General features: G+C 51.8%; 9 protein-coding genes across 9 annotated transcripts; 5 read left to right on the top strand and 4 right to left on the bottom strand.

Moving 5' to 3' along the window:
- The first annotated feature begins 8 nt into the window (after positions 1–8).
- On the top strand, positions 9–2,301 carry BJX68DRAFT_231547 (putative sterol o-acyltransferase (APE2)). Its single transcript, XM_071039360.1, has 5 exons — positions 9–363; positions 422–862; positions 912–1,869; positions 1,928–1,969; positions 2,028–2,301. Exons 1-5 carry the CDS (start codon positions 239–241, stop codon positions 2,052–2,054), a joined length of 1,593 nt encoding a protein of 530 aa, XP_070901770.1. The 5' UTR covers positions 9–238; the 3' UTR covers positions 2,055–2,301.
- BJX68DRAFT_231542 (putative nucleotide-sugar transporter) lies at positions 2,302–4,360 on the bottom strand. The gene is made up of 4 exons (XM_071039359.1): positions 4,028–4,360; positions 3,884–3,960; positions 2,940–3,818; positions 2,302–2,886 (listed from the first exon to the last, which is right to left on the bottom strand). The coding sequence occupies exons 1-4, from the start codon at positions 4,109–4,111 to the stop codon at positions 2,616–2,618; spliced, it is 1,311 nt and encodes a 436-aa protein (XP_070901769.1). The 5' UTR covers positions 4,112–4,360; the 3' UTR covers positions 2,302–2,615.
- Positions 4,361–4,787: 427 nt separating this feature from the next.
- On the bottom strand, positions 4,788–9,685 carry BJX68DRAFT_22581 (uncharacterized protein). The gene is made up of 4 exons (XM_071038427.1): positions 9,339–9,685; positions 9,173–9,275; positions 6,261–9,107; positions 4,788–6,205 (listed from the first exon to the last, which is right to left on the bottom strand). Exons 1-4 carry the CDS (start codon positions 9,539–9,541, stop codon positions 4,838–4,840), a joined length of 4,521 nt encoding a protein of 1,506 aa, XP_070901768.1. The 5' UTR covers positions 9,542–9,685; the 3' UTR covers positions 4,788–4,837.
- Positions 9,686–11,840: 2,155 nt separating this feature from the next.
- On the top strand, positions 11,841–14,005 carry BJX68DRAFT_231535 (LMBR1 domain-containing protein). Its single transcript, XM_071039358.1, has one exon. The coding sequence runs from the start codon at positions 12,277–12,279 to the stop codon at positions 13,915–13,917; it is 1,641 nt and encodes a 546-aa protein (XP_070901767.1). The 5' UTR covers positions 11,841–12,276; the 3' UTR covers positions 13,918–14,005.
- Positions 14,006–14,025: 20 nt separating this feature from the next.
- On the bottom strand, positions 14,026–14,385 carry BJX68DRAFT_231534 (uncharacterized protein). Its single transcript, XM_071039357.1, has one exon. The coding sequence runs from the start codon at positions 14,294–14,296 to the stop codon at positions 14,039–14,041; it is 258 nt and encodes an 85-aa protein (XP_070901766.1). The 5' UTR covers positions 14,297–14,385; the 3' UTR covers positions 14,026–14,038.
- Positions 14,386–14,420: 35 nt separating this feature from the next.
- On the top strand, positions 14,421–16,179 carry BJX68DRAFT_231533 (BAG family molecular chaperone regulator; the record flags this gene model as incomplete). The annotated part of the gene is made up of 1 exon (XM_071039356.1): positions 14,421–16,179. A coding segment is annotated over exon 1 (1,190 nt), but the record flags the coding sequence as incomplete, so codon positions are not given.
- A 202-nt stretch (positions 16,180–16,381) lies between these two features.
- BJX68DRAFT_22531 (GMC family oxidoreductase) lies at positions 16,382–18,898 on the bottom strand. Its single transcript, XM_071038366.1, has 3 exons — positions 18,149–18,898; positions 18,018–18,100; positions 16,382–17,966 (listed from the first exon to the last, which is right to left on the bottom strand). Exons 1-3 carry the CDS (start codon positions 18,470–18,472, stop codon positions 16,550–16,552), a joined length of 1,824 nt encoding a protein of 607 aa, XP_070901764.1. The 5' UTR covers positions 18,473–18,898; the 3' UTR covers positions 16,382–16,549.
- A 1,361-nt stretch (positions 18,899–20,259) lies between these two features.
- On the top strand, positions 20,260–21,595 carry BJX68DRAFT_264255 (uncharacterized protein; the record flags this gene model as incomplete). Its single annotated transcript, XM_071044926.1, has 6 exons — positions 20,260–20,466; positions 20,517–20,621; positions 20,668–20,846; positions 20,898–21,101; positions 21,152–21,219; positions 21,270–21,595. 6 exons carry the CDS (start codon positions 20,260–20,262, stop codon positions 21,593–21,595), a joined length of 1,089 nt encoding a protein of 362 aa, XP_070901763.1.
- A 2,209-nt stretch (positions 21,596–23,804) lies between these two features.
- BJX68DRAFT_264254 (uncharacterized protein) lies at positions 23,805–25,528 on the top strand (the record flags this gene model as incomplete). Its single annotated transcript, XM_071044925.1, has 2 exons — positions 23,805–23,912; positions 23,990–25,528. The coding sequence occupies 2 exons, from the start codon at positions 23,805–23,807 to the stop codon at positions 25,526–25,528; spliced, it is 1,647 nt and encodes a 548-aa protein (XP_070901762.1).
- Positions 25,529–25,962: the final 434 nt, after the last annotated feature.

The raw sequence follows: 25,962 nt of genomic DNA, 5'->3' as shown, positions 1-25,962 counted from the left end.
CAGCCCTGACGATGATGACGGTGTTTTGCTCTCGGAATCTGAACCCCACATATAAGCATTACGGCCCTTCGGACAGTCGGACTCTTTCCCAGGCCTGCCGTGCTTATCCACCTTAGGCATTTATTAACATCGGGAAGCTTCTTTAAATTGTCAGCTTGCGACCAATCTCCCGAATCGATGTGAATCTTATTCTTGATCTTCATTGCTACTGTCCTACAAACCCCGAACGTTTCCCAGGATGTCATCCGCCGTGGCACACCAGAATGGTTCCGCAGGCTTACGGCCACGTGCGGTTCCTGACGCAAGGAAGGACGACGACGCTCTGCTCTCCTCTCAGATAGAGAAGCTGGATAACGAGTCAAGGTATGTAGTTCGCGAATTCAAGGCGCAGAAGCCCCGTCACTGACCCATGTGTCCTTAGCGGCCGCTCGACCCCTATCCCTGAAGATGCCCCTCCGTCTGCGCATTCGATATCCACGGCCAGGAAACAGGCTAGAGCTCGAAATCGGCTCTTCTACACAATCAATTATGTCCCGCGAGTGTCGCACTTTGACCCGCGAAGCGACTACCATAATTTTCGCGGCTTCTTTACCCTGTTCTGGATCGGATTGTTTATCATGGTTGTGACGACAGTTTTGCGCAACATCAAAGACACCGGGTATCCCCTGCGAGTCAGAGTCTGGGCGCTTCTGAGCGCCAACGTATGGTCGCTGGGCTTCAGCGATCTCGCTATGGTAAGTAGCAGTGGATTCGTGATTCCACTCCAATACCTTTCTCGGACCAAAGGTTGGTTTCGATGGGAGCGGGGGGGCATTGTTCTACAGAGCATCTTTGAGGCAATCTGGCTGAGCGTGTGGATCAAGTGAGTTAAATGTACATTCCAAGTAGTGGCCATGAGCTGACAGCTACAGGTGGCCATTCATGCTGCAATGGACATGGACCGCTCAGGTCTTCTTTACCCTCCACACCCTGACGATTCTCATGAAGATTCACTCTTATGCCTTCTATAACGGCCATCTCAGCGCAACAGAACGCCGACTTTCCGCTCTTGACAAGCCCGGATCAGCGTCGATGGACGCGGCCGTCCGGTATCCCGAAGTCTCGTCCCCTAAGCAGCCGCTGCGCAGACCTAGTACTCATGGAGCTTCGAGCTCTGTGACGCAACTGCGCGACGACTTAGCTACCGAGTTGACATCTCCCATGGGAAATGTGACGTATCCACAAAACCTCACTCTCCCCAACTATATCGACTTCATTTTCTGCCCTACTCTCTGCTACGAGCTAGAATACCCCCGGAACAAGGAACGCTCCTGGATGGAAGTCGGCCTGAAAACCATAGCCGTCTTTGGCTGCATCTTCCTATTAACGCTCACCAGCGAAGAGTTCATCCTCCCAGTCCTTACCGAGGCAGGAGTCCGCCTGCACGCCACGAGCAGCCTCGCAGAAGCAGCCCTCGTCATGGCAGAAGCAATCAGCATGCTCCTATTCCCCTTCATGATCACCTTCCTTCTCGTCTTCCTAGTGATCTTTGAATACCTCCTCGGCGCATTCGCAGAACTCACCTGCTTCGCCGATCGCCACTTCTACTCGGACTGGTGGAACTCGTGCGACTGGCTCGAGTTCTCGCGCGAGTGGAATATCCCCGTCCACCACTTCCTCCGCAGACACGTCTACCATTCTTCCCTCTCACACTTTTCTCAACCTGTCGCTATGTTCATCACTTTCCTTGTCAGTTCTATCTTCCATGAGCTGGTCATGAGCTGCATCACGAAGAAGCTCCGCGGGTACGGGTTCCTAGCTATGATGCTACAGCTCCCTATCATTGCTATTCAGAAGTCCAAGTACTTCCGTGACAAGACGACTCTGAATGTAAGTCACGCCTTTATATTGCTCTACGGTAGTTGCGCTAACCATGTTTCCTATTCAGAACGTCTTCTTCTGGCTCTCGATGATCTTCGGTCTCTCTCTGGTACGACCTCTCTCACCATTCCTTTCTAGGATACTCGATCACTAACGTATCTTTTTAGATGTGCACTTTGTACGTTCTTGTCTAAAGTTACGTCCTGGTTGCCAACCTAGAACCGTGCGTAGCCAGCCTGTCGGCAAGCTGAACTTCTCCCCTCATACCCAGTATACCACTCGCATTCCTTCATTGAACCTTGAACTCTCACTCGCAATATACCCGCCCTGCATTACATTGTTATTGAACCTGCATCATTACCCCTTGTCAGTTGCTTTGTTCGAGGCTGCTTACATGGATTCTAGAGTTAAGGAGCATATCCGGGAATCTTAGCTTATAATACAAGTTTCTTTATAAGTAATTGTATCCCAGTCTTAGACCACGTCTTAGGGAGCAGCATTCTGAAGAGCGCGTATAAAGCTAAGGTAGCCAATCGTCGAACGCTTACTCCAAAAGTACACAGAAGGAACATGCAATAGACAATCAACGCCGTCTTCAATCAAACGAAAAGTCAAAAACGCACTCGCCTATCCAAAACGCCAACATGTAGATGTAGTTGTATTAGCCACAGGCTAGTAAACCAAAATAGACGTCATCGCATGTCCAATGGAAAGTATCCAAAACACCCGGCGTTACGCAAAAGGTATCATCGGATTTAGTTGTGTTCAATGGGCTCTTCAGGTAAGAGCACACGATCCCTATGTTCGCTCGGGAGACAGGCTTTGAGCGGGGGGCGGATGATGTCGTTGAAGAGGAAGGTCCCGTACACGAGCAGGGCAAATCCGACGACTTGGAGCCATTTGAATGTCTCCCAGCCTAGGCCAAGTGAGACAAGCCAGATGAACAGGGTGCGGCAGGTATCAATCGTCGATCGACTTGTTGCGGAGACGGTTCGCGTAACCGAGAGCCCGAAAAAGTTGAAACCACTGCAGAATTGAAATTAGCTTCGATATCATAGGTGGAAAAGAACATTGCATACCCGATGCTAATCATGATCATGACGCTTGAGACAGCGACGGCCCTGTGAGTCAAGACCTGGTGCCAACCTTCCTTTGCATCAAAATAACCGTAGCGGCCTGCTTCTGTGCGGCCCACGCCGAAGTACAGGATAATTGACGCAATAACAGTCACACTGAATCCAAAGATACCTTCCCATCCGACGACCTGGAGTGGCTCCATGGCATAATTCTCCAGGATCCATTCTTCGAGAACAAATTGTGAGGCAGTGAAGATTTGAGCCGCAGCAATAAGAAGCACACCAACAACAGCTCTGAGAGCTTCCGGGGTCTGAGCGACGGTCCGAATCTCCACAGTTGCGGAGCCGACGGCCGCCACGATACTTTCTTGAGTAATATCGTGGCCTTGGTTGCTGCCGAAGAGCGCACCTGCAAGACCGACCAACGCAACACCAAGGACCACGACAAAGAGAGCGAACCACTGGTAGAGATAAAGTTTGCGGTGAAGGAATATAACACTAAAGAGTCCGACAAAAAGGACCAGTGCACCACGGGTCATCTGATAGATACTGGCCGCGACGAATAGCAGACCAACATTCATCAGAGTAGTCCCCGCGATGTCACAGCATGCCGGCGCTGCAAGAAGGAATGTCCTGACGCCTCGTAATGGGATACGTCCGTCGGATAGACGCAAAGGCTTTGAAGGATCTTCAGCCTCATTGGGCCCGTCAATTGTTTGATCCTCCTCATCCTCGTCTCCATCCGCAGTATTCACAGGGCGGTAGCCACCGGCGAGGAGAGGCGACTGGTTTCCTGAAAGACGGGGAGATAGATAGCGTTGGTAGACATGAGAGAGAAGAACAACGAGCCAGCAGCCCATTTCGCCGATGAACATCTGGATACTATTGGAATTGAAAGCGAGTAAGCATGAGGAAAACGACGTGTGAGGTCTCTATCTCGAACTTACGTCTGAATAACTGGCTGTTCGAATAGACGATGATCCTTCGGATTCGGAGAGTCACAGTTTCTTACACATTGCATGTCCTTGAAATCTCATTGCATGAGTAACATCCGTCGAGCGGGGATAGGATAATTGACGGCGCGCTCTCACCTGATACTTGTTGAGAATCGTATTGCACACCCCGGTCACAAGCATCATTGTGACCAGAAACGGAATAGCCGCTTTCGTCGCCATTTTGACTGATGATAGAGGAGTGGCGTGCTGGAAGAAGCGGCGTGGAAGAGGTGAGGAGACAGAGATACGCCTCTGTTTGAATGACAGGCAGGCCGCCGCGAGGACCTTGTTGACCGATGAGCTACCGATATATCGTGGTCACTGTACCCTGCTCGGAGCAAGATCAAGATAAAGATAAATTCCGAGTTCAAAGCTGAGATGTCCTATTGAGAGTGCATCTTAAGTAGTGACGATGACGATGATGCTGGGTGGAGATGGAGTTGGAGATCTAGAGGCGGGAGGGAGCCTTTTGTCTTATCGCTGGTGGAGCTTCCCGTGGCAGTGTTAGTCATGTCGAGTCTGCGTATTAACATCACTAACTATTGGTGAAGGTGGAGGGCAACTCGAAAACTTGAATCAAAGTCGAATGAATTAATGATTAATAGATTTGTTATATTGGAATCATTATCGATCTCATGCGGCTGCCAAATCCCAGATGCTCCATACTGTCAATAACTTCAGGATATTCATCAAGACCATTTTTCACTCACTCTGCCGTCAACGCCTTGGCTAATAGATCCTCAGGAAACAAAACTCAAAAATTGCAGAAAACAAAGAAAGCCCCCTCCAGCTTTTATCATACATGATTCGTCCATATTTATGCCAAAATGATGAACAAGAAATTAATATGGAAGGGGGAATCATTAGACCATGCCGTTCGCCAGCCCAAAGCATTGGGACTTCAACTCACATGGCAGCGATGGCCATACCGTTGTCTTCAACAGGCATGAAATCAACCATCTCCCAGTCAATGTCCTCGCAGGATTCGTTCATCAAGAGGCCGTCTTCAAATCGACCCGGAAGACAGAACCAATCCATGGGAATCCAGGAGTCTTCCATTGAATTGACACCTTTGCCGCCCTCTTCATCATTCTTGGGCATATCGGTGTCTTTGGGCGTCTGTGTGGCAACGCCAGTCTCAACTGAGTCCGGTGTATCCTGAGTGCCAGTAAACATTTCAGCGTTGAGAAATTCGTCCATCGGACCAAAACCCAGTCCGCTGTCATCCGTAAGGTCCATGAAAGTGTCGCGGATAGCCTCAAGGGAAATCGCACTGTCGGCCCAGGGATCCTTCGCTGCCGTAGTCATCGAGTTCAGCTTGTTTTCATCTTTTTTACCATCATGTGTCACCTTGAGGGACGAGCCAGAAGCCTTGGTCGACTGCTGGCTGGACGCAGGAGAGGCGGGCTTAGCGGCCATTTGGCTTGAGACCCGCCCCATAGGTGTTGTCCCAGAAGCAGGGGTCACTCCCTCGGTTTTCAAATCGGACTTCGCAAGTAGCGTGCTAGCATTAGACTTATTCGAGACCATTGTAGGCAGGTCGGCGGTAAAGCTGAATCCCTTTGTAAGTCCTTGAGCATCTGCCTTGTCTTCATCTTTGATAAGAGTGCCGAAGCTCTGTAGCGCAAACTCGAGAGCGTCCTCAATAGGTTCCTCGGCCTTGTGGTTCTCCTCAACGTGCTTATCAAGATCATTCTGAGAGACGAATCCCTGGTAATGATATTGACATTCGGGGACTGCACACTTGAAAGCGCCGACGATTGGCTTCGTGTCAACAGCGGCTTTCGCTTGTACCTTAGGTCCAGATGGTCCTGAAACAGGGGTGGTGCTCGGGTGGGACTGCTTCCTTTTCTTTGGGGGAGGCAGCTTGAGCTCAGGAGGTGGTATACTGCCCGGCCCATAGGCATGCGGAACACCGTGAGGCGACGGAGCCCCGAATGGCGCTGGAGGGATAGCGGAGGCTCCTGAGGCAGCGGTCTGACTGGATGCTCTGCGGGCCCGCTGCAGAGCTTCCTCCTGCTGCTGGAGCTGTTGAAGGTTGCTTGCGTTAAGGGGCGCCATGTTCTGGCTGGCCTGTTGCGCGTTGGGTGCCTGAGTCGCGCCCGGCCGCTGACCGGGACCTTGGCTTTGTTGTTGATTGACACGAGCAATCATGTGGTGGAACAGTTTCCTGATGTAGCTGGTAGTCCCCGTCAAGTACTCGGGAGTTATCGTAACTTGATCATTCAATGTCCAATCAGGCCCAGCCTTGAACTGCCGCATGAGTTGAATACGCTGGTTTTTGGGTCAGTAACCAAGAGAAAATCAAGAATAAAGCTAGGGCACATACCATCCCAAGCAAGCTCCGGACGTTCTTGTCGTGGTTAGGGATCTTTGAGATAAATTGGACAAGTGTGTCCATCCTGCCCAGATAATCTGTACAATCACGGAGCTGTTGGTTCATTGCAGTCCTTTGCTCTGGGGTAACGGCAACTGGCTGTTCAGGTGGGGCATTCTTTGCAAGTTCGTTGTATTGCTGTCGAATTCTCTCCGGGAGATTATTCCATGCCTCCTCTGCAGCAGCTCTGCTAACTGTACCCCGAGCCTGGCCCTGCTGTCGTCGAATATGTGCCTCTATTTGTGCGCGTTGCTGAGGAGTCATTGCAGCCAACTGTTCCCGGGACAGATTCGAAAGATTTAGGGCTGGCTTCGTCGTCGGCGCTGGGGGTAAGCCATGAGACGCCGCAGGCTGGGTTGAGCCCTGGACAGGAGAAGTTTGATTGGTCGCGGCTTCTTCATTCTGTACTTTGCGTTTGGACGCTGGTGGCGTTTGTTTTGGTGCCGGTGCCTTGGTGGCTTTTGCAGGTGTAGCAGCCTGAGGTTTCGATGCCTGATTTTGTGCCGGTGGCTGAGGCACCGGCTCGGTCTTCACAATGGGAGCGGCCTCCGCCGAAACAGGGGGTTGGGCTTGCGCTTGCGACTGTTGGTTCTGTTGGCTGGCAAGGGCCTGTGCCGCACGTGCTTGAGCCGCATGCATCTGTCTCTGCCGGAGTGCATCGCGCAGCTGATCATCGGTAAGATTCTGTACTTGGGCGCCCAAGCGTTGGCGAGCTACTTGAAGATCCTGAGGTGTAATCTGGCGGATCTGCGGCATAACGAATTGTGCGTGTTGCTGACCAGGTTGGAACTGCTGCGGGTTCATGAAGGGTTGTTGCTGACGTTGGAAATTTGCAGGCATGAAAGGCATCTGACCGTTCTGCTCCAAATTCCGATTGCTAGTTTCCTTGAGAATCTGGGCAAGGTGATATTTCTGCAGAGTCACCAATTTCTGAAGGTCGGTTCCACCAAGAAGCTGCGGGTTCGTGGTAGCAAGCTCCTTCAAAAGACCCCAAGTTTTGACGTTCTTGGGGATGGAAGCCGCGTTTGGGTTATTAGCGAAGATTTGAGGGGGGAAAGGCACACGGTCCATTTCCCTAATCTGTTCGGGTGTCATCTCCATGCCCGGCCCCCCACTCTGGCGAAGAAGTTGCAGTCGATGTAGCTGCTGCTGCTGGTGTAATTGTTGGCGCTGCTGAGCGGACATTTGTTGCCCAGGGATCATCTGGTTCGCCTGCTGGGCGCCAGCCATTGCCGCGAGCTGCTGCTGCAGGCCCAAGGAGCCCATTGATGCCCGCATGTTTTGAGCATTACCCATCTGGCCATTAGCCATCTGTTGACCTTGGTTGCCTTGCGAAAGATTCTGCTGCAACGCCATATTATGCTGTGCGGGATTCGCTCTAGCCAGAGCCTGATTGTTCGCCATCATGCGCCGCTGGTTCATGAAAAACGCGGTGAGTTGCTCATTAGACATTTGGGCAAGCTGCTCTTGGACATGAGCTGGTAGATTTGTGGGAATATTGGGGCGACCTTGCATTCCGAGCTGAGTTCCCATGGACTGCACATTTGCCGGAAGCTGTCCCATGCCCGCCTGACGAGAAGGCGGTTGTACTTGAGCAGCGGCCTGGGCAGGAGACATCTGTCCTGGGGCAGCCATCGGACGATTGAGCATAGGCATAGCGGGGCTCTGGGAAAGCTGCTGCTGCATGTGAGAAGGCGCCTGTCCGGTCTGTGACATGGCCATCTGCGCTTTCTGGGCTGCCTGAACACGTTGAGCCTGTGTTTGCGCCTGCGGTTGGGACTGTGACTGCAACTGTGCAGCTTGTTGAGATCGATCCGGAACACCAGGTTGAGCATTAGGCAAATGCTGCTGAGCGAGGAACTGAGGGCTTATTCCAGCATTGTTTATGTTGACCTGGCCCATTTGCTGACCAACTAACATGTTTTGAGGGTTGAACTGTTGATTCATCTGAGAGCTGGCGGGAACCACAAGCTGACCGGCTTCCTGGGAGCGCAAACCATCCGCCTGCTGTCCTTGTATATTCTCGACATTCCCAATAAACGACGACGGATCGATGCCTTGTTGGCCTGCCATGGGGAATGGAGAATTTCGCTGTTGCATGTTGACCATATTTTGGAACATTTGTTGACGTTGCTGGTTCATCATGGGATCACCCATCATAGCATTAGCGGGGTCAATTCCATTGGTCTGAGAGTTACGGGCCATTTCCATCCGGGAGCGTTTGAACCGCCGAAGTTGGTTCAGAGCTTGAACCCGGAAGAAGTATGTAATAGGGTCCATGCCTTTTTTGGAGAGATAAACCTTTTGCTCAGGACTCATATTCTGTAGATTCACTTTGATCTTGCTCATATCATCAGGCGAGGTCTTTTGTAGTATCTGGGTCGCCACGCGACAGACATTCTCATACTCTGCAGGCGACAGGGAGTTGAGCTCGTCATTCAATGCAGCAGCTCCACCAGGCCGTGGCTGCGAGCGCTGTTGTTGCTGTAGCATAGCTTGTGGTTGTTGCTGCTGCTGCTGCTGCTGCTGCTGTTGTTGTTGCTGTTGCTGCTGTTGCTGGCGCTGTTGCATTGCTTGTTGGTTCAGGTCATTCATTCCCATCTGCATTTGCTGTTGTCCGGGCATCGGCGAGGCCTGCATCTGTCGGTTCATCTGCTGCGGAAATGGAGACTGGCCTACACCAGGCATGCCTGCTGCCGGTCCTTGTTGCATCATATTCCCCTGCATCGCTTGTGCTTGTCTCACACGGGTATCTCGGATATGTACGAGTTTATCGTTAAACTCTCTGTCATAATCGGCCTAGGGGGCAAAAAAAAATGTTTAGATTTGACAGCCCAGAACAACTTTAGCAAAGGCGGTCTGACCTTTGAGGCAGCTTCCCTAAAGGCTTTCCCTTCAAAAGTCATAGCTGCATGAGCAGCGTTGCGAAGCTCGATCTGAGGTTGAATTAAGCGAAGAGAAGTGATCCTGAACGATGGTGTATTAGCTTCGCAAAGGGAAAAAAGGCATCAGGGACAAGATTAAACTCACATCTGATGTACTTTATAAGTTCGGTCCCTCACTGAGACTTCTGCTCTCCACCCACTGAAAGGACCCTGCGCTTGTAAAGAATGAGCAACATTTGCGAGTATGTACTGCATGTTGTCATTCTTATTATGGCCTTGCATTTGACCCGGGGGCTTCGCTCCAGCGTTCATTACCCCATTGACGTTGGGGAAGTTTGCGGGGTTCATGACAACAACCCCCTCAACGGGGATCGAGAAGTCCGCGCAAGCTCTCCGGTAAAATCAGCATTCGCCGGCGAAGTAGCAGCACACTTGAAGTTGTACTTGGTCGAGGGAGGAAAGTGGAAAGGTCAGAGGCGTAGAGAATGGGGCGGGACCAAGGTCAGCGCTGAGAATAAGATTCCGGAAGGAGAGTTAAGACACGGAGGCTCGCGACTCGAACGGGGGACACGGTGGTGTATGGCGGTATGGAAAGGTTGGCAACAGTGGTCTGCCAGATGGGTGTGGAATAGAGTAAATGGAGCAGGAGATAGAGAGAGAGAGAGAGGTGCGCAAGGAAGGCGAGGAAAGCGGCGTAGAAAGCGAAAACAAGGCGTTCGGGCACCAGCGTTCAGTCAAGGCGAGTTCGCTGGGAGATGCGGGCGAGTGGCTTTGGGGGAGAGAGAGACGCTCGTAGGATTGCACCGGCGAGGGTTGGTTCACTGGCAGGGATGTTTGCAGTTACACGGGATCCAGTGGCTGCAGAACGATTCGGATCGAGCTAAAGGCTCGCGAACGACGGGGATTTTTCGATCGAGTGGGAATATCGAGGCGAGTTTCAGGAGAGCGGAAAAAGGAAGAAAACGTAAAGACCGAAAAAGAAAAGGTCCTAAAGGTCAAGCTGGGAAGTAAATGTCAGGATGATCGTAATATGGGGTAGCGGAAGGTTTGAAACGAGTTGGGCGGGAGAACGGTGGAATTCGAAAACAGAAAAGACACGACGGGAGCTGCAACTACTACTAGCAGGTAGAAAAGCCGGTCGGAGTGTTGTGGCGGTGGAAAGGCAGGTTACGGAGTAGCACCCAGAGGGGAAAGATAAGTCTTACCTCGAGGGTTCGAGAGGAGGAGAAACGGGCAAGTTGCTGCCCAGTGAATGGTGTGGCGGGTTGAAGGGTCAGCTGGGAGGGTGACAGACTCGCGAAGAAAGAGGGTAAAAGCCAAAAGGGTTGAAGAAGAACAAAAGAAAAAGCGCAAGGCAGAAGAGCCCGTTAATTGGGCAACAAGGGAGCAAAAGATGGAAGATGGGGAGCAGAAGAGAGAAACAAGAGATGGAGGATGGTGGTGACGAGGAGGAGTGCGGGACGAACAAGAGCTCAACGTCCAGAACCACTTTTTTGATCTGCCTTTGGGTCAAAGTTAGGGAAAAGGTTAGTGGCTTTGGTTCCTCAATTGACAGCAAAGGAATGGAGACCAAATGGCGGGCCATCCTGTGGTTCCTCTGGTACCTTAACACTAGCAATATTAGCCAGAAGCCAGAAGCCTGGGACTGGAGATCGGATGCTCAGCACCTGTCCACCAAGTCATTTGGACGATATTTGGCCGATGACTGGCTCTAGAGACGCAAGGTCTGACGAGCCAAGCCTTGTGTAGCAAAAGTCGTTACTAGGACGGCAGTGAGTTTAATAGCGGCCTTTACTGCCTTGAATCTTCCATTATTTCAGTGACGCTTAAGGCATCGGTCTCCTGCAGTGCCCGTTGAAGGATTGGAGGCGGGATCCTCATACAACATGGAGTGGCTCTCCCGAGCCCGAGTCCGACTCTTGGACGAGCCCGCCTTATCAGGCACCCAGTCCCAGTGACCTCGATCCAGCCTATGTCTACTAGGCGGTAGTACAGGTATCATAATCTTTGCAAGCCTGCAACAGACCCAGTCGGCATCGCAATACCGTTATTAGTAAATCCAATCACAACCAAGGTACCTGATGGCTCAAGGCGCCATCGATTGTACCACCACTGATTCCATCTCCCATTTCGAAATGCTTCGAACAGCTCCAGGGCTAAGTGTATAAATAGCCTAGGCCAATCAGGACCGACTTGGTTTTGCCGGAAGCAGAGTATCACGTGACTTAACGTGACCGGCGGGGAGCTGCTGTCGTCACTGGCCCAGGTTATATTATGATTGGCACTCTCAAGTTCCATTTCCTGGCGTCGTCAGCTTCAGGCGAGTGACTTGGGAGTCTGGATCTCTTCTCTGGAAAGATACAGGACCTTTTAGGCTTCCAATTTTATTCTCTCCTCCCTTGCTCCTTTCTCCCCCAGCGCTCGCTCTTTTCGTCATCCGCTCCCGATCCCCTGTCGACCGTTCTTGTCAAGCTGCCTGGTTCCTGATCGATAGTCTGTCCCCTTAATCTGCTGGGCTGGCCTCGACATGGTCAATCATTGTTGATTGATCGAATCAAGCCTTGGCCCCTTCTTTGTTCCAATATATGTCTCATCTACTTTCGTCACACCAAGCACCATGTTCTCGATAGCTGCCATCTCGGTGGGCTCCAATATATTCTTTATTTTGGCCCTGCTCACCATTTCCGTGCTTGTGCTGCTCGTCCTCCGACGCTTTCTTACACTGCGAGCTACCCCGGCATATTTGTCCATTCCTGTTTTCCTGGCACTCGCTCTCCCCGCCAGTGTAGTCCTTCTAGTTCCGATTGACCTAGCCTCCAGCTCGCGTGATGGCGGCGGTCCCAGAGCAATTTGGCTTCCTGAACGCCTCCTCCTGGTGTCCTGGCGCATCGCCTACTGGCTGATCTTTGTCCTCACATGGTATGCCCTGACTATGCTTTTGAGCCTCCGTCCCCGATACGAAGCTAACTTTCGGGCTCACGTTCAGGGCTATCCTACCCTTACTTGGTGAATATATCGACTCCGGATATCGCGATGCTAGAAGCCGCATCCAATATTCCGTCCGTTCCAATGCGCGGTACCAGATGATTGTGCTCGGCTGTGCGACAGTCGGGCTGATCTATATTTCCATCCAAAATGGGTTCGAGTTCTCCACCATCAAAGCTCTTGTCATGGCTCTCGCATATGTCTGGGGTCTCGTCCTTGCGATTTACCTAATGGGCCACGGGCTGGTCTCGATCCCGCGTACCTTGTTCCGCAATGCCAGTGCGAGTGGCAGGCTAAGGAGGCTTCAGGCACACGCGCCACTGCTGCATGACCGCCTGATGGACGCCATCAACGATCTGGAGAGCCTCGAGGCTCAGGTAGCACAGCTACAGCATCGCAAAACAGGTACCGCACGCGATTTCCAGGACTGGATAGAAGAACTTGCCGAGACTTCGACTCCACCAGAGCTTCGGACTGGACTTCTTGAGCCCTCCAGCATTTCTGGCACTATTCCAGCTGTAATCACTGAACGCTACCTAGCAGATCTGACAAGACGCCTTCAACGAGCGAGGCACCGGAAGGCCCGCTTCGTGGATGAGTGGGATCGGTTAATCCTGACTGCTGCCGATCTCCAAGCGATCATGAACTCATCCGCATCGAAAAAGCTCGAGTTTGGTCATTACTCCCAGCGATCGACCTCCCCGCTCCCAAAGATTCTTACACCTTACATGCGCTATCAATTGTATGTGAATGTCTATCCAAACTTACGTCTGGTTCTCGGGGCGCTCTTTGCGGCTGCTTCTATTTGTGTTGTCTGGTCCGAGTTGATCAAATCCATTGCGCCTCGGCTATCGGTGGTAGCACTGTCTATCGTTTCATACCATGATGGCATTACGCCCATTGGGTTTGGGAGGCAAGTCATTGCCTCCATGTGGCTGTTGTATATGTGCTTTGCTGCATTGGTTGGTGTCAATGATGCCAAGGTCTGGGGCAATCGAGCACTAGTCCGTCGCAATACGTATGGGGAAAGCGCATGCTGGTATGCGGGCCTAGTTGCGAGGCTTACCGTACCCATCGCATACAACTTTCTGACATTCCTGCCGAAGGATGTGCAGAAAAGTACTACGTTCTACCGATTCCTTGGCCAATGGATCGTCCTCACCCCACTCGGTCAGGGATTTGATTACTTATTTCCAGTTTTCATTTTGATCCCCATTGGGGCCACCCTTTTCAACCTCTACGGTCGTGTAAAAAACATCTGCGGGTTTGGTCTTTTGGAAGAAGATGATGAGGACCTTGAAAATAACCCTAGTGGTTACGGAATCGGTGGTTGGCGAGAAGGTCGAGAGCTGATTGAGCGAGAGCTCAACGGCCTTGGCTCGCTGGGACTTTCTGCGCGCAATGCGCGGTCATCTCGACAGCCGACGAATGTTGACGGAGATACGCAAGCATTCTCAACCTCACGCACGCCCTTGGTCGAGGCCACACGGCCGTCGCGGTCTACACGAGGTGCTGTTGCCACCTCTTCATCTGTAGAAGAGGATGAGGAGGAGAACTTTTTTCAGTCCTTTGCGCACCGTGTGAGGAATACAATCGAGACGGCCAGCCGGCCACAGTGGCTTCAAGGCGATCCGTTCCAACTGCCCCGGTGGATGAGCAACGATGGCAGCAGCGACGGAAACAGCGGCCTCGGGCGATGGTTCGGCGGCCGTCCTGCCAATGGCAGAGTACAAATATGACCTGGATTTGTGTGTCCGGTGCATTACAGAGGCGTTTTAGACATGGTTCACTGTATGATAATTTTTAATATACTGTATAATAACGGCCATCACTGTCTTTCTCATTAGTGTGCCAACACCCTCAACCGTCCTCTGTCAGGCTTACTGGTCTCCCAAACTTCTCGGCAGCACCGCTGTATTTGGTCTTTTTGGAGCCAGGATCATGAACAGGGGGTGGAAAAAGAAAGGACTCAAACGTGGCTATTATCACGAGACTGTAAATGCAGGAATCCGTCAGTGTGTTTTTCAACATTTGGGTGGTGATTTGTATCAGCTGTAAGACCACCAGGGTTGTTAGGTACAAAAATATATCGTGGTAGATACTCCGCAATACGATCATTCTCTCAGCTTCTAGATATCAGACCGCAACATCAGCCCATATTGGACCCTTTGCATATGTAAGGGTATTGGTTTGCAATTTGATCGATTGTTAATTCTTTGTCACGTCTCAAACGTGTTTGTCAGGTGTGTTTGCATCAAGAGGAGTGTCACCACTGTGGCTCAGGCGTGGCTGAACTGTGGCTAAGCAGTGACTGGCTCTAAAACAGTTGCGGAAATGACAGTCTGTTGAAAACTGAGGCCACCCTTCCACAAGGCTGAGGCTGTCTTCGTTTTGGAATACAAATACTCCACGTTTCCATGCCCGCCCTCGATCCATGAACCAGCAGCTTCCACACGTTTCCCAGAGCTCTCTGGGTGAGACGTGCGCCTTCTACCTGGATTACATCACCACCGGCCTGCCCTCATCGTTACACTCTCTCCACCATAAATTCGTCACGCCCCTCATCTCACGCCCCTCATCTGCATCCCCTCTGCTGCGCGCCCTCGCTTCTCCGCTCGACTGGGCCGCTCTCTACACCGACAAAGAAAATCAAGTACCTGCCTTCCTAACCCTCGTTGTCTGTGCGATTGCGCTCGTCGTCATGTCTTGGCGCAGCTTCTGGCGCCGCGGCTCGCCCCCCTACAGCAACACTGACCGATATGGTTATCTGACACCGGACGATATCGTCGATCCTCCGTCCGGACATGGGAGGAGACAGGACGATGACCTCGAGCCGGACAAGCTCATCCTCAATCACCGCAGAGTCACATACGAGCTCCACTTCCCACCGTACTCGATCAACGATGGTGCCTTGACCATCGGCCAGTTGAGACAACGCGCCGCCGAGGTCACACATACCGCTAACCCGAATCGCATCAAACTACTATACAAGGGCAAGCTGTTAGACGATGACACACTGCCTTGCCGATCGGAAGGGCTAAAGCAAAACTCCGAGATTCTCTGCGTCGTATCCGAGGCTGGAGCCAGAACACCCAGCGACGTCTCCGACGCGGAACGAACAAGTGAAGACGTAATCCGCCCACCAACAAACCTCACCGAGATCTCACCAAAACCAGATCAGAGATCCAAGCGCAAGAAGAAGAGCAAAGGGAAAAAGAAGAAGCCTGCCGCCAACTCAGATGACGACGGCGAAGCTTCCACGCCAACAGAGCTCAAGCCCCCTCCTCAACCGCCCCGACCTACCTCCTCCTCCGGCAGCCGCTCCTCATTACCACCCCCAGCGCCAAACCTCAAATCCTTCCCCACGCCCCTCGACCAAGTTTTCGCCCTCGCCTCATACTTCCACAAAGAACTCGCCCCGCTATGCAATCGATACATTACGGACCCGCCAGCGGACAAGAAAGCCCGCGACTTTGAGCACAAGAAACTCGGCGAGACTATTCTGGCCCAGGTCATCCTCAAAGCAGACGGAATTGAGGTAGACACTGACGAAAGTCGAAACGCACGCAAGGCCCTCATCAAAGAAGCACAGGCCGCATTGAATAGCCTGGACGCGGTGAATAAGTAAATTTACTTCTTGACAAATTGAGACATTTTTGCCTCATCTGATCTTTTCATTGGCTACCTGGCTACCATACCCTTCTATTCATTTTTCTTGCTACCTACCTAACTTCGATGGACATGATTCTATTTTCTTGGAGTGCGTTCACTTATGTGGGTACTCGACTAATTGAGACTTGGAGGGAAGGTTATGATCCTCTCGGGTGTTTCTGTTTCTCTTGATTAGCGTGGGAAGGAAGATAGATTTGCCTTTTTCCGGCTTCTAGACCTCAGCTCAATCTCATACTTTGCTACGCTATATCATACCACGATGCTCGCGCCGACAGATGATCCACGTACAGCAAGTAGACTCCTGCGATGACGTGAGGAACTTCTAGATGTAGTTCTTCGTAGCCATCTTCTGGCTCGGAAGGATCAGGCTACTCCCGCCGTCCGTTCACCATTGAAACCGACGTCATCGAGCCTTAGGATGTTTTAGATATGGAAGACAATGCAGGCCCAAACCTACTCGCCATGGTTTATAGAGTCGCCTCCTCGTCCAAGACATCCTACATCAAATCCAAACGAAGGTGGTATCTGTCAATTCGCTGCCATTATATATACATAGGTTTCGCACTATTAGCTATTACATGATCTGATCTATCTATAATCGAAAACATTCACGCAGTAGTCCGAGGCGGTGTCATGAGCGGAGAACGGATTGATATATAACCTAACCCGAGAGTTGAAAGGGAGAGAGGGGAGCAGCATCTAGTTCCCATTCTTAATCGCAGCCGCAATCTTCTCGGCGATCATGTAGCACGTGCTCTGTGGGTGGCCCGGTGGGAGCGTGGGGAAGATACTTGCGTCGACAACGCGGATGTTCTGGAGGCCGATGATTTTGGCATTGGAGTCGACAACTGCGTTGGGATCGCTGGAGGAGCCCATTGCACATGTCCCCGAGGCGTGCCAGACGGGTACAATTGTGGAGCGGACGAACTCGAGGATTTCTTTGTCGGTCTGGACGTCGGGGCCGGGGCGGTGCTCTTCGCCGATGGTGATGCCGGTGCCAGCAAAGGCTGCTCGGGCACGTTTTACGGCGGCAACGGCCACTTCCTGGTCGGCTGGGTGGGTGAGGTAGCCGAGGTCAATAACGGGGCCATCTGCTGTATCGGAGCTTGAGATGGTGACTGATCCACGGGAGAGAGGAGCAACGAGCGCAGCGCCAATGGTGCCGTAGTTGAAGCCATCTCCCAGGTTCTGGTCATCGGCGCTATGCCAGCCATCGAGGATACCATCGAGGCCGAGATACTCGACTTCGGGCCAGTCGGAGGGGAAGGTGTCGAGGGCAGCGCGGGTGCTGTTAGTAAAGTGCGTGCGGAGGGTTTGGGGAATCTTCTCCCATCCCAAGACCCCAAATCCAGGGGCAGTTAGGGGTCCCTTTTTCAGGGAGTACTGGACAAGAGCCTCGGCGGCAGCGGCCATGTCGTTGACCAGTCTGCTTGCTGTGACAACGTTCACCCGGTTGACAACACCGAACAGAGCGTGATCCCAGAGGTTCTGCCCAACCCCTGGGAGATCCTTCACGACGCTGATTCCAAGCTTCTGCAGTGTCGACTTTGGCCCAACGCCTGATACCATGAGCAACTGTGGTGATTGGAAGGCGCCAGCAGAGATAATAATCTCCTTCTTCGCGGTCAGAGTATACGAAATCCCCAAAGTTTCGACCTTGACACTCTTGGCCTTGGTCCCACTGAAGTTGATCTTCTTTGCCAGGGTATGCGCATAGACCTTGAAGTTGAGCTTCAGGAGCATTTGCCCAAGAAAGCTTGTTTTGGAGGAGCTCCGCGATTGGTCTTTGGGATCAATAGTCGTAGCAGCCCAGGCCGAACCATTAAGACTTCCGGAGTTCAGATCTTGTCCTGGAACGATACCAATTGACTCCAAGCCAGTCTCAACATAGGTGTTGAATGGGGACCCAAAGTTGGGCCAGGTAACTTGCAGAGGCCCCTTTAGGCTGTTGTCAAAGGCGTCTGCACTGTAGATCACACTTGCATTTGCATCACGCTTTGTCATGTCAGGGGGAGTGACGGTACAACTCTTCTTGAAATACGGTAGCACTGAGTCCCAACCCCAAGAGTCATCACCGGTGATATCTGCCCACTGATCGTACGTCTCTTTGGTACCGCTGTTAATGTTAGTACCAGCCGTCATCGAGGACCTCAAACCCTAAACATACCGATGGTAGACCATATAGTTGCGAGCCGAGGTACCTCCAAGGGTCTTTCCCCTAGCATAACGGAGAACTCGATTATTCGCGGCCTGCCGTGATGTTAGCAACTATCTTGGATCTTTTTAATACGATCTTACCGTCAGAGGCTCTGCGTCAAAGTTCCAGTCGATCAGCATAGAATCGTCAGAAGGGTCTGTGCCGGTGTTTGCTGCAGCAGCAAATCCAGGAATAATGCTCATCATTCCCCCTTCAATCTCATAGTGTCCACCAGCTTCGACCACAGCCACGGTCACTTTCGAATTCTCAGCCAGGCGGGCGGCGATAGCCAGGCCAGAAGTGCCACCACCTACAACGACATAGTCATAGGACCAACTGATCCCTGGCACACCGATGTTGAACAGGCCAAGAGAGGGTGTTGCAAGGTAAGCAAGAGACAGAAGAACGCTCTTTGAGAATGTCATGATTAAAGATGACAGCCCAATTGAGCTATATTTGCTGAAATAAACAGGGTGTTAAGCGAGGGACGAGAATAGACTCAAAGGAGTGGCAGGCTTGATCAATCCTCTTTCATGAAACAAAATGTGGAAATAAGAACGAAACCCAAAACAGCAGAAACGAGTGTCGGAAGAGAGGCAATGCGTGAAGGAAGGGAGAAACGGAAGAAAAAGGAAGGCAGGGCTCATTGTTATAGGTATCTCGCAGGCTGCGGCGCAGTGCCCCTGGGAATCTCGCTAGACAAGCCGGCCATCTTCATTCTGAGGTCACTATATCGGTATCTTTCTCCTCCGCGGCCGTCCAAGCTCGCGAGCGACTCGGACTCCCACTCCCCAGCACCGAATGGAATAATTCTCTTTTCCAAACCGGGGGCACTGCCCGACTGGCGTGAAGGCTATTCCTAGCACATCATAGTCGATCTGTCAGCGGAGACTATCTCCAGCGTTTATAGCCCAGGTACCTCGAGCCGAGCCACTCATATTCAGTGAATGCATTTTTTGACACGAGGAAGTTGCATCTGACTCGGGTGGCTGTTCTATTTTGCCGGTGCCTGACACTAGGCCGGGCTGGATGGTTGCTCATTTCCACGACAAAGCCATTCATTCTTGATTCTCAACCTCATTATTAACTCTGACTTCTAAGCGAGTCAGATCTGCGGCGTTATCTGAGTGACATGGAGCGAAGGCCTGGAGGACTAGAGGATGGGAGGGGTTGAGAAGCCTCCGGATGGCCGTTGTTCCTTGCTTGAGCTTTGATTCCATATCAGTCTTTGTGCTTGACTCGAATCCTTTCCCCGCAGCTCACGACTGCTCTGATATCTAGAAAGGAATGCCATTGACGCGGTCTCGTACGACGTCGACTGCTATAGTTCTGCGGCGCAGACACTGATGCTTCGCGGAAGATGGCTTTTGGGGATATTTCTCCGAGATTGTGTCCGATAATCTGACTCTCGCGTGCATTCCGCTTGACATTCGCCACGCTACCTTGGCCTGAAGGCCGAGATGCATGATCCCGCAGGATTGATGTGGAGGATAGCTTGAATCAGAGAGGTAGTTGTCATGAGGCCTGAGTCAGGTCGGCCGGATGCGGTTAGTCGAGGTCCAAAATGATCATCCTCGGCCTCGTTTACAGTCTTCATACAGACAACTCCAGCAATCGTATCTATTGTCTTGGTCCTCATTCATTCAATTTGGCGCTAGGGGCCCGAGAGAAGTGGCAATCGCTCTATTGTTTTCAACTTCATGTCGGCCATCGATGCTGCATAGTTAGCCTGGAATCCTTTCACACAACATGTATGGAGGATATGACATGCACTCAGAATGTTCGATGTATGTGGAGGACAGAGAACATGTATCGATAATGTAATGGATAAGCGCACGCTAATGTGTGGAGTCTGTCCTTCGCCTCGAGACCCTTCACCACAACAGAGACCACACTCCATCCCTGGCTTGCTTCGGTCGAAGTTACCTCTTTTCAGGATGGAGGCACAGGATTTTCTTGCATGGGCGTTGCGTTCCTGGAACCGACCTACCGAGCAACCTCCGACTAGGTCCGCCTGAACCTAAATGGCTCTGGCGAGATTTGACGTGCATGATGGCTGTTCGTTCCCCGCAACTCTAGAAACTGATCCCATCCTCCATAGAAAGACAGGATTACTTAGTGGAGGCATTTCCCCAGGATCGGAGGACGCAATCCCACGTCCTTTGCCACGTCCTGCTCCTGTACTGCTTGTCCCACGAGCATCACCGCCAGAATGGCGACCCCTACCCTCAAGGATATGTTGAGCTGGCCCGAACCCAATTATGACAATCCTCACGAGCCATTGGACCCCGTGATCTACGGAGTCAACATTCCGTTGATGGTTCTGATGACGGCTTTCGTTGGGGGGAGGTTCCTCTCGCGCACATATCTAGTGCGCAACGCACTTGGGGCCGATGACTGGACAATGCTGATAGCTTATGTACGTACTGGAGCATGTGGATAACAAGCTTGTGCTAATCCTGTCGAAAGGTCTTGGCAATGGCAATGTCAGCATGCCAGCTGGTAGAGCCCAAGTATGGCATTGGACGCCATCTTTACGACGTCCGACAGGAGTGGTATCCTCATCTTGGAAAGGTTAGCACTTTATCAATTATAGGGGTTCATCACTGACATTGTCAAGTTGACTGTGGCGGTTCAAGCTCTTTTTGCGCCATGCTCTGCAATCACAAAGATCTCAATATGTCTGACCTACTTGCGCCTCTTCCCTTCGAGGACGAACAAGTGGTTCAACTATATCTCAATAGCCATCCTCACTGGTTTTGGGATTTCGACGACGGTTGGAATGCTGGTTCAGTGCATGTAAGTTCGAGAATATGGTACCTCAAAGAAGCCCTCATTAACGTGATCCAGACCTCTTTCGGATATCTGGGCGGTTTTCAAGCCATATAGTGAAAAGCAATGCATCGATTCCAAGAAGTTCTTCATTGCCGTCGCCGCCATGAATAGTATAACGGATTTCATGGTTTACCTCTGGCCGATACACTACCTCTGGAAGGTAAAGCTTAGTCTGCCCAAGAGAATTGGGTTGATCGTCTGCTTTGGCGTCGGAGTCTTGTAAGTGAACATTCTCCTGGTTGAACACCGGCCGTGCTGACAATCTCAAGGATTTGTATCGCAGGAATTATCCGTATTACCTGGCAAACCAAGTTCGCCAATTCCTGGGATCAGACCTGTACGCTCTCTGCCTTAAACTTTTCTTTCTGAAAGCTGATTTCAAAGCAGACAATGGCGCCATCATCTTCATTATCGTCGCTGTTGAGTGCAACCTGGGCGTTGTCTGTGGCTGTCTACCAGGTGTCAGACCGCTAATGTCCAAGATCTTCCCCGGCTTGACGAGCTCAACTTTCAACTCTGGCCGGGGGAAAATTAGCCACGTACAGATCAGTTCCGGCTTAAGGTCGGGGAATGAATTCCAGGATCTACATTCGATACACGTGAGGAAGGATGTAGAGCTCTCTGTGGTAAAAAAGTCTGCCGACGAAAGATGGGATAGGCCACAGAACCCGGCTGGTAGGAGTGATAGCGAGGAATGGATTTTCCGTCCGTGACCTGAACCTGCCATGTTTCCTGACTCGATCCGCTCTTGTGTATATACCCGGTTGTGTGGATGTTATCCAGCGTTGGTGGAATAGGGTCTGCTATAATTTATGTTAATCCATTAATGCCATTTATCTGGGGAAAAGGCATCGGACGTCTGAGAATAGGGATAGAATCACTGACTTTTATAAAGCCGGCCAGAGGTCATTCGCGCATGTCTGGACTTGGTCGAACCTGGAACCCATCGAGAGGCGGCAACACAGGCCAGCCTTTTTCTCAAGACAGTTGGGTGAGAACAGCGGCCAAGTTTTCCTGTTATCTTCCACTAGGAGGCAGTAATCTCCGTCAGTTCAAAGACATGAGACAACCATTGGCTTGCGCGTTTGCACTTTCCAGAATTGGTTCTCTTGCAGAGCCCTGCAGCTGCATCTTCGCGCTCTGTAAGCTTCTTCTCGTCCTGACGTCAGGGCCCATGGCAAATGGCACTCCAATAACGCGTCCGATGGAATCGCAGCTTGAGAGGCTGAAAGCTGGAATGTTTGATGACATGGGGCCCTGAGATTGAGGAATGGGATGAAGCTGGTCATCAGGAGGACCCTGAGCCAGGGTCTGTAGTTTCAAGCACACACATAAGGGCAGGTGCCAGGATCCTTGACCGTTGACGTCTGTAGATCATGCCATAGAGTTTGAAGCCACTCAACAGGTGGATCTCGAATTGGGGAAAATGGTGAATCAAGACAACCGGTCACCGGGCGTGGAAGACCCCTCCTAGTCAACAGAAAGAGGCTGAAAGAAGCTTCTGCGGAGTTCGGAAGTGCTTGACTGATGAGTGCTCTGGCAGATATTTGGGCGACTTTGTTTACACATATTTATCTGATGTCAATTCTGAGGGTCTGCTTCTGCGGCGATTCAGGCCCCTGGAATGCGTGAAGTTAAATAAAGAAGGATGATTGCGCTTGCAGATCATCATTCGTTGATAACGGTCGGTCTGGTTGGAAACTGTTCCAATTGCCCAACTGACGGCCATTGCAGCGACGACCTGTCATATTGCTCGGAGCCCGACCCCAAAGTCTTCCTTTTTCTTGCGGTAGCATTGATTTGTGAGACATCACTCGCCCAGACGACCAATATTTGGCCGCACATGGTTGTTCAGATGGACCCAGGCTGACGGGAGTGCGATCTGCGTTGCGCCTTTCTCCATCCGACGCTGTAATTGGCTCCCTGAACAGTCGAAGTTCTAGGCTGTTGCGGCCGGGGAAGGGAGGTTGTTGAGACTAGCTGTCCGCTAGACTGAGTTCAGTATAGGGTGGCCAGTTAGTTCGTGATAGTCTCGTCGAAACTAGGTGAGTGATTCTTGCGCCGGTGCTGCAGCGATTTCCCTGCCTGCTTTTCCATCTCTTCGCCTCCTTCCTCCTTCGCTGCGGCGTCGTGAACCTCATCGATTGCCGTATAATATTCTAATCTTGCTGGCAGTTGCGTCTGGACTCTGCTCCACTTTCAATGACCTCTTCTCCGTCACTCTTTGAATTTCTTTGATTTCACGCGGCTTTTCGCAGGGCAACGCTCCAGCCAGTCCCGTCCCGCCTTCAGCTTCTCTCCCTCACTCCTTTTCCGCGTCCTCTTTTCCAGACTCCCCTCTTCTTCTCTCCGCCTCGCCCGACTGCATCTTCTCTTCTTCTCTCTGGCCCATTTCTCTCGTTGCGATTCCATTCTTCAACTTCTTTAGCCCATTATTATTTATCATTTACCGAGCGGCCCTTGTCCACCTATAACCTTCCTTCGCCCGAGTCATTTCCACGGTACGACCCGCGGTCCCTCAAATCCTGACCAAACCGCGCCGCAGTTTGAGCAGTACCAAAGAAACGTGAAATCTCCACTTTTCCTCCTATTTACAAATTCCTTTTTCTGGCGACTTTGTTTTCGGCCCTCCGCCTCCTCATTCAACCGCACATTCTCCCCGGAAACTCTCGTCGGAGAGGACCTGTACAGCCTCCTCCCCGCCCTCGCATACTGCATACATAACCTCGTTATCTCGGGTCGGCGAGGTGAGCGCGACCTTCACCAGCACTGCGTTGTTCAATAGGATGGCATGATAGGGTAAACGGGACCCAGGGGCACTCGCTTTATCACTTGTCGACTTCACACGCACTAATCCTTCCAATCTAGCCAGCTGGCCTGGCTTTCCTTCATTGAATCTATATTCGTTTGCCAGCTGCCGGAATGGCGGGCACAGCTACTGCTACGTATTCAGCAGATGTTTGGACATCGGCTAGCAGTGTAGATGGCGGCCAGCAACCATGGGAGTTTTCTGTCCCGGTCAATCACGATGTAAGTCAAGTGTTGGACCAAAAGGTCTTCTGGCGCATTCAACGGACGACATTGGCATTTAGCTGACACCTCAAAAGGGCAATAGCAGCAACAATAATAGCAGACAGCGCTCCAAATCCCGAACATCCCGTGATGCAAAATCGAGAGATCGCGGCTCCAAAGGTTCTCGCAGTTCCTCCATGTCTAGACACGCCTACGACCGATCCCATTATGCCACCCGAGGACGACCCGATGCAAGTATTAGTCGCGAGGAAGTCGAGACCAAGGGGGCGCAGGACGGAGGCAGTACACACATCAACGGAAGTGCTAAGAAAGGTGACGTGAAGGATGGTATCGGCATCAAGCCGGGCGATCTAAACGACGAGAATTGGATTCATCGGGATAAACTCGCGCGCATCGAGAGCGAGGAGCTCCAGCAAGCTGCAATTTTGTTCCAACGCCGACCTGGGACTGGGAGTACTAGGGCTGGACGTGGTAGAAGCCGAGACCAGCAGAAGGGCAGTATCAGCGGAACTACTGCAACCACGCCCGCGCCAACCGAACCGCTGGAACCGTGGCCGGATTTTCAGGAGGACCAGCAAATCCAGCAAAAGCAGGAGAAGCAAGAGACCCGCACTACTTCTCCGGTCCTTGATAATGACAACGGTGACGATACTCGAGATGAAGAACGGCAACACTGGGACCTTCGCCGGCCCGAAGAAATTGCGGCGGAATTGGAATATAGTGCATCATATATGTACCGCAACCCTGGGCTGCGGAAGAGTTCGTCTCGAATTCCGATACCAACCGCAAGCCCGGCTCCCCTGTCTCCAGATCAGATCGACCGTGAATTTTTCTTGCCACGTTCACGGGCACCGACAAATGAAGAGGAGGAATCCCCCTCAATTGCGATGCCTCGTAGAGCTAGTGAGCCAATTACAGTAGACTCTGCCTCGACTTCCAGCCCGCCCAGCGACAGCCGGCCCGGTAGCCGAGGCGTACAGACTTCTCAGAATGCGAACAAGAAGAACCCTGCTAAGGCTAGCCCAACAAACAGAAAGGCGTCTGCTCCCCTTCCCAAAAAGACTACGACACCCCGAAGCCGAGCACCGTCCAGTCACAACACTCAGCGTCCCACCACAAGGTCAGGTGAAATCCGCCCGCCTACAGCGGTCAACCGTCCAGAAGGCGATCCTCCATGGCTGGCTACCATGTACAAGCCCGACCCGCGACTTCCCCCGGACCAGCAAATCCTTCCCACCCATGCGCGGAGGATGCAACAAGAGCAATGGGCCAAGGAGGGCAAGACGCCTACAACATACGATCGTGAATTTGCGCCGCTTGCAATCGCTTCCGACCCACTCCCTGTCCAGAACAAGGTTGAGAAGGAGACGGAAAAGCCACAGGAACCCGAGCCGCCGAAGCCAGAGGGGTTAGGCCTGCACTCCTTGCCCAAGAGCCCAGAACCAGGAACTCGGCCTGGTACAAGCACAGGATACAGTCCAATGCCGAAGCTGCAAGACACGCCGCCCACCGGGCTGACCCCGAGGTTCAATTCTCAGACTGTTGTTACTGCACAGGGGCCACCTCCACAAGAAAAAGAACCCAAGGGCTGCGGCTGCTGTATTGTGATGTAGCATTTCTCGGAAGATACCTTTTGCCTTATTACAACTCTTTCACTTGTTCATTCAGCGTTTAGGGAAGGCCGGTGTTTTGCTTTTTTCGACAGCTTGCTTCTTTCTCCTAGATATTTCCTACTTCGTCATATTCCGCCCTCTTTTGCTATCTCCTACATCTTTCACCGACGGTATTTCAGCCATGTCAGCTCATTCTTTGTGCGATTTTCTGCATTCGATACCTTTGCGCTACTCGACTACAAAAATGTAGCAGTTTCTTCTCTGGACCCCGTGGCAAAATCCCGGGGTGAGTGAGCATTGACTTACGATGCATCCGGGTACTTTAAATATCTACAAATCAATTTTCTAGGAATATTCTTGCAGCTCTCGCGCTGCTTACAATTATTTGAAAATTGTCGTTGTTTGCACTCGTATGGAGTGGTATACTAAGCGGC

This window comes from Aspergillus pseudodeflectus (assembly GCF_044049435.1).
Source record: "Aspergillus pseudodeflectus strain CBS 756.74 chromosome Unknown BJX68scaffold_10, whole genome shotgun sequence".
In the NCBI taxonomy this organism is placed as follows: Eukaryota; Fungi; Ascomycota; class Eurotiomycetes; order Eurotiales; family Aspergillaceae; genus Aspergillus; species Aspergillus pseudodeflectus.
The sequence above is the reverse complement of the archived record's forward strand: the minus strand, read 5'-3'. Positions and strand labels throughout refer to the sequence as shown.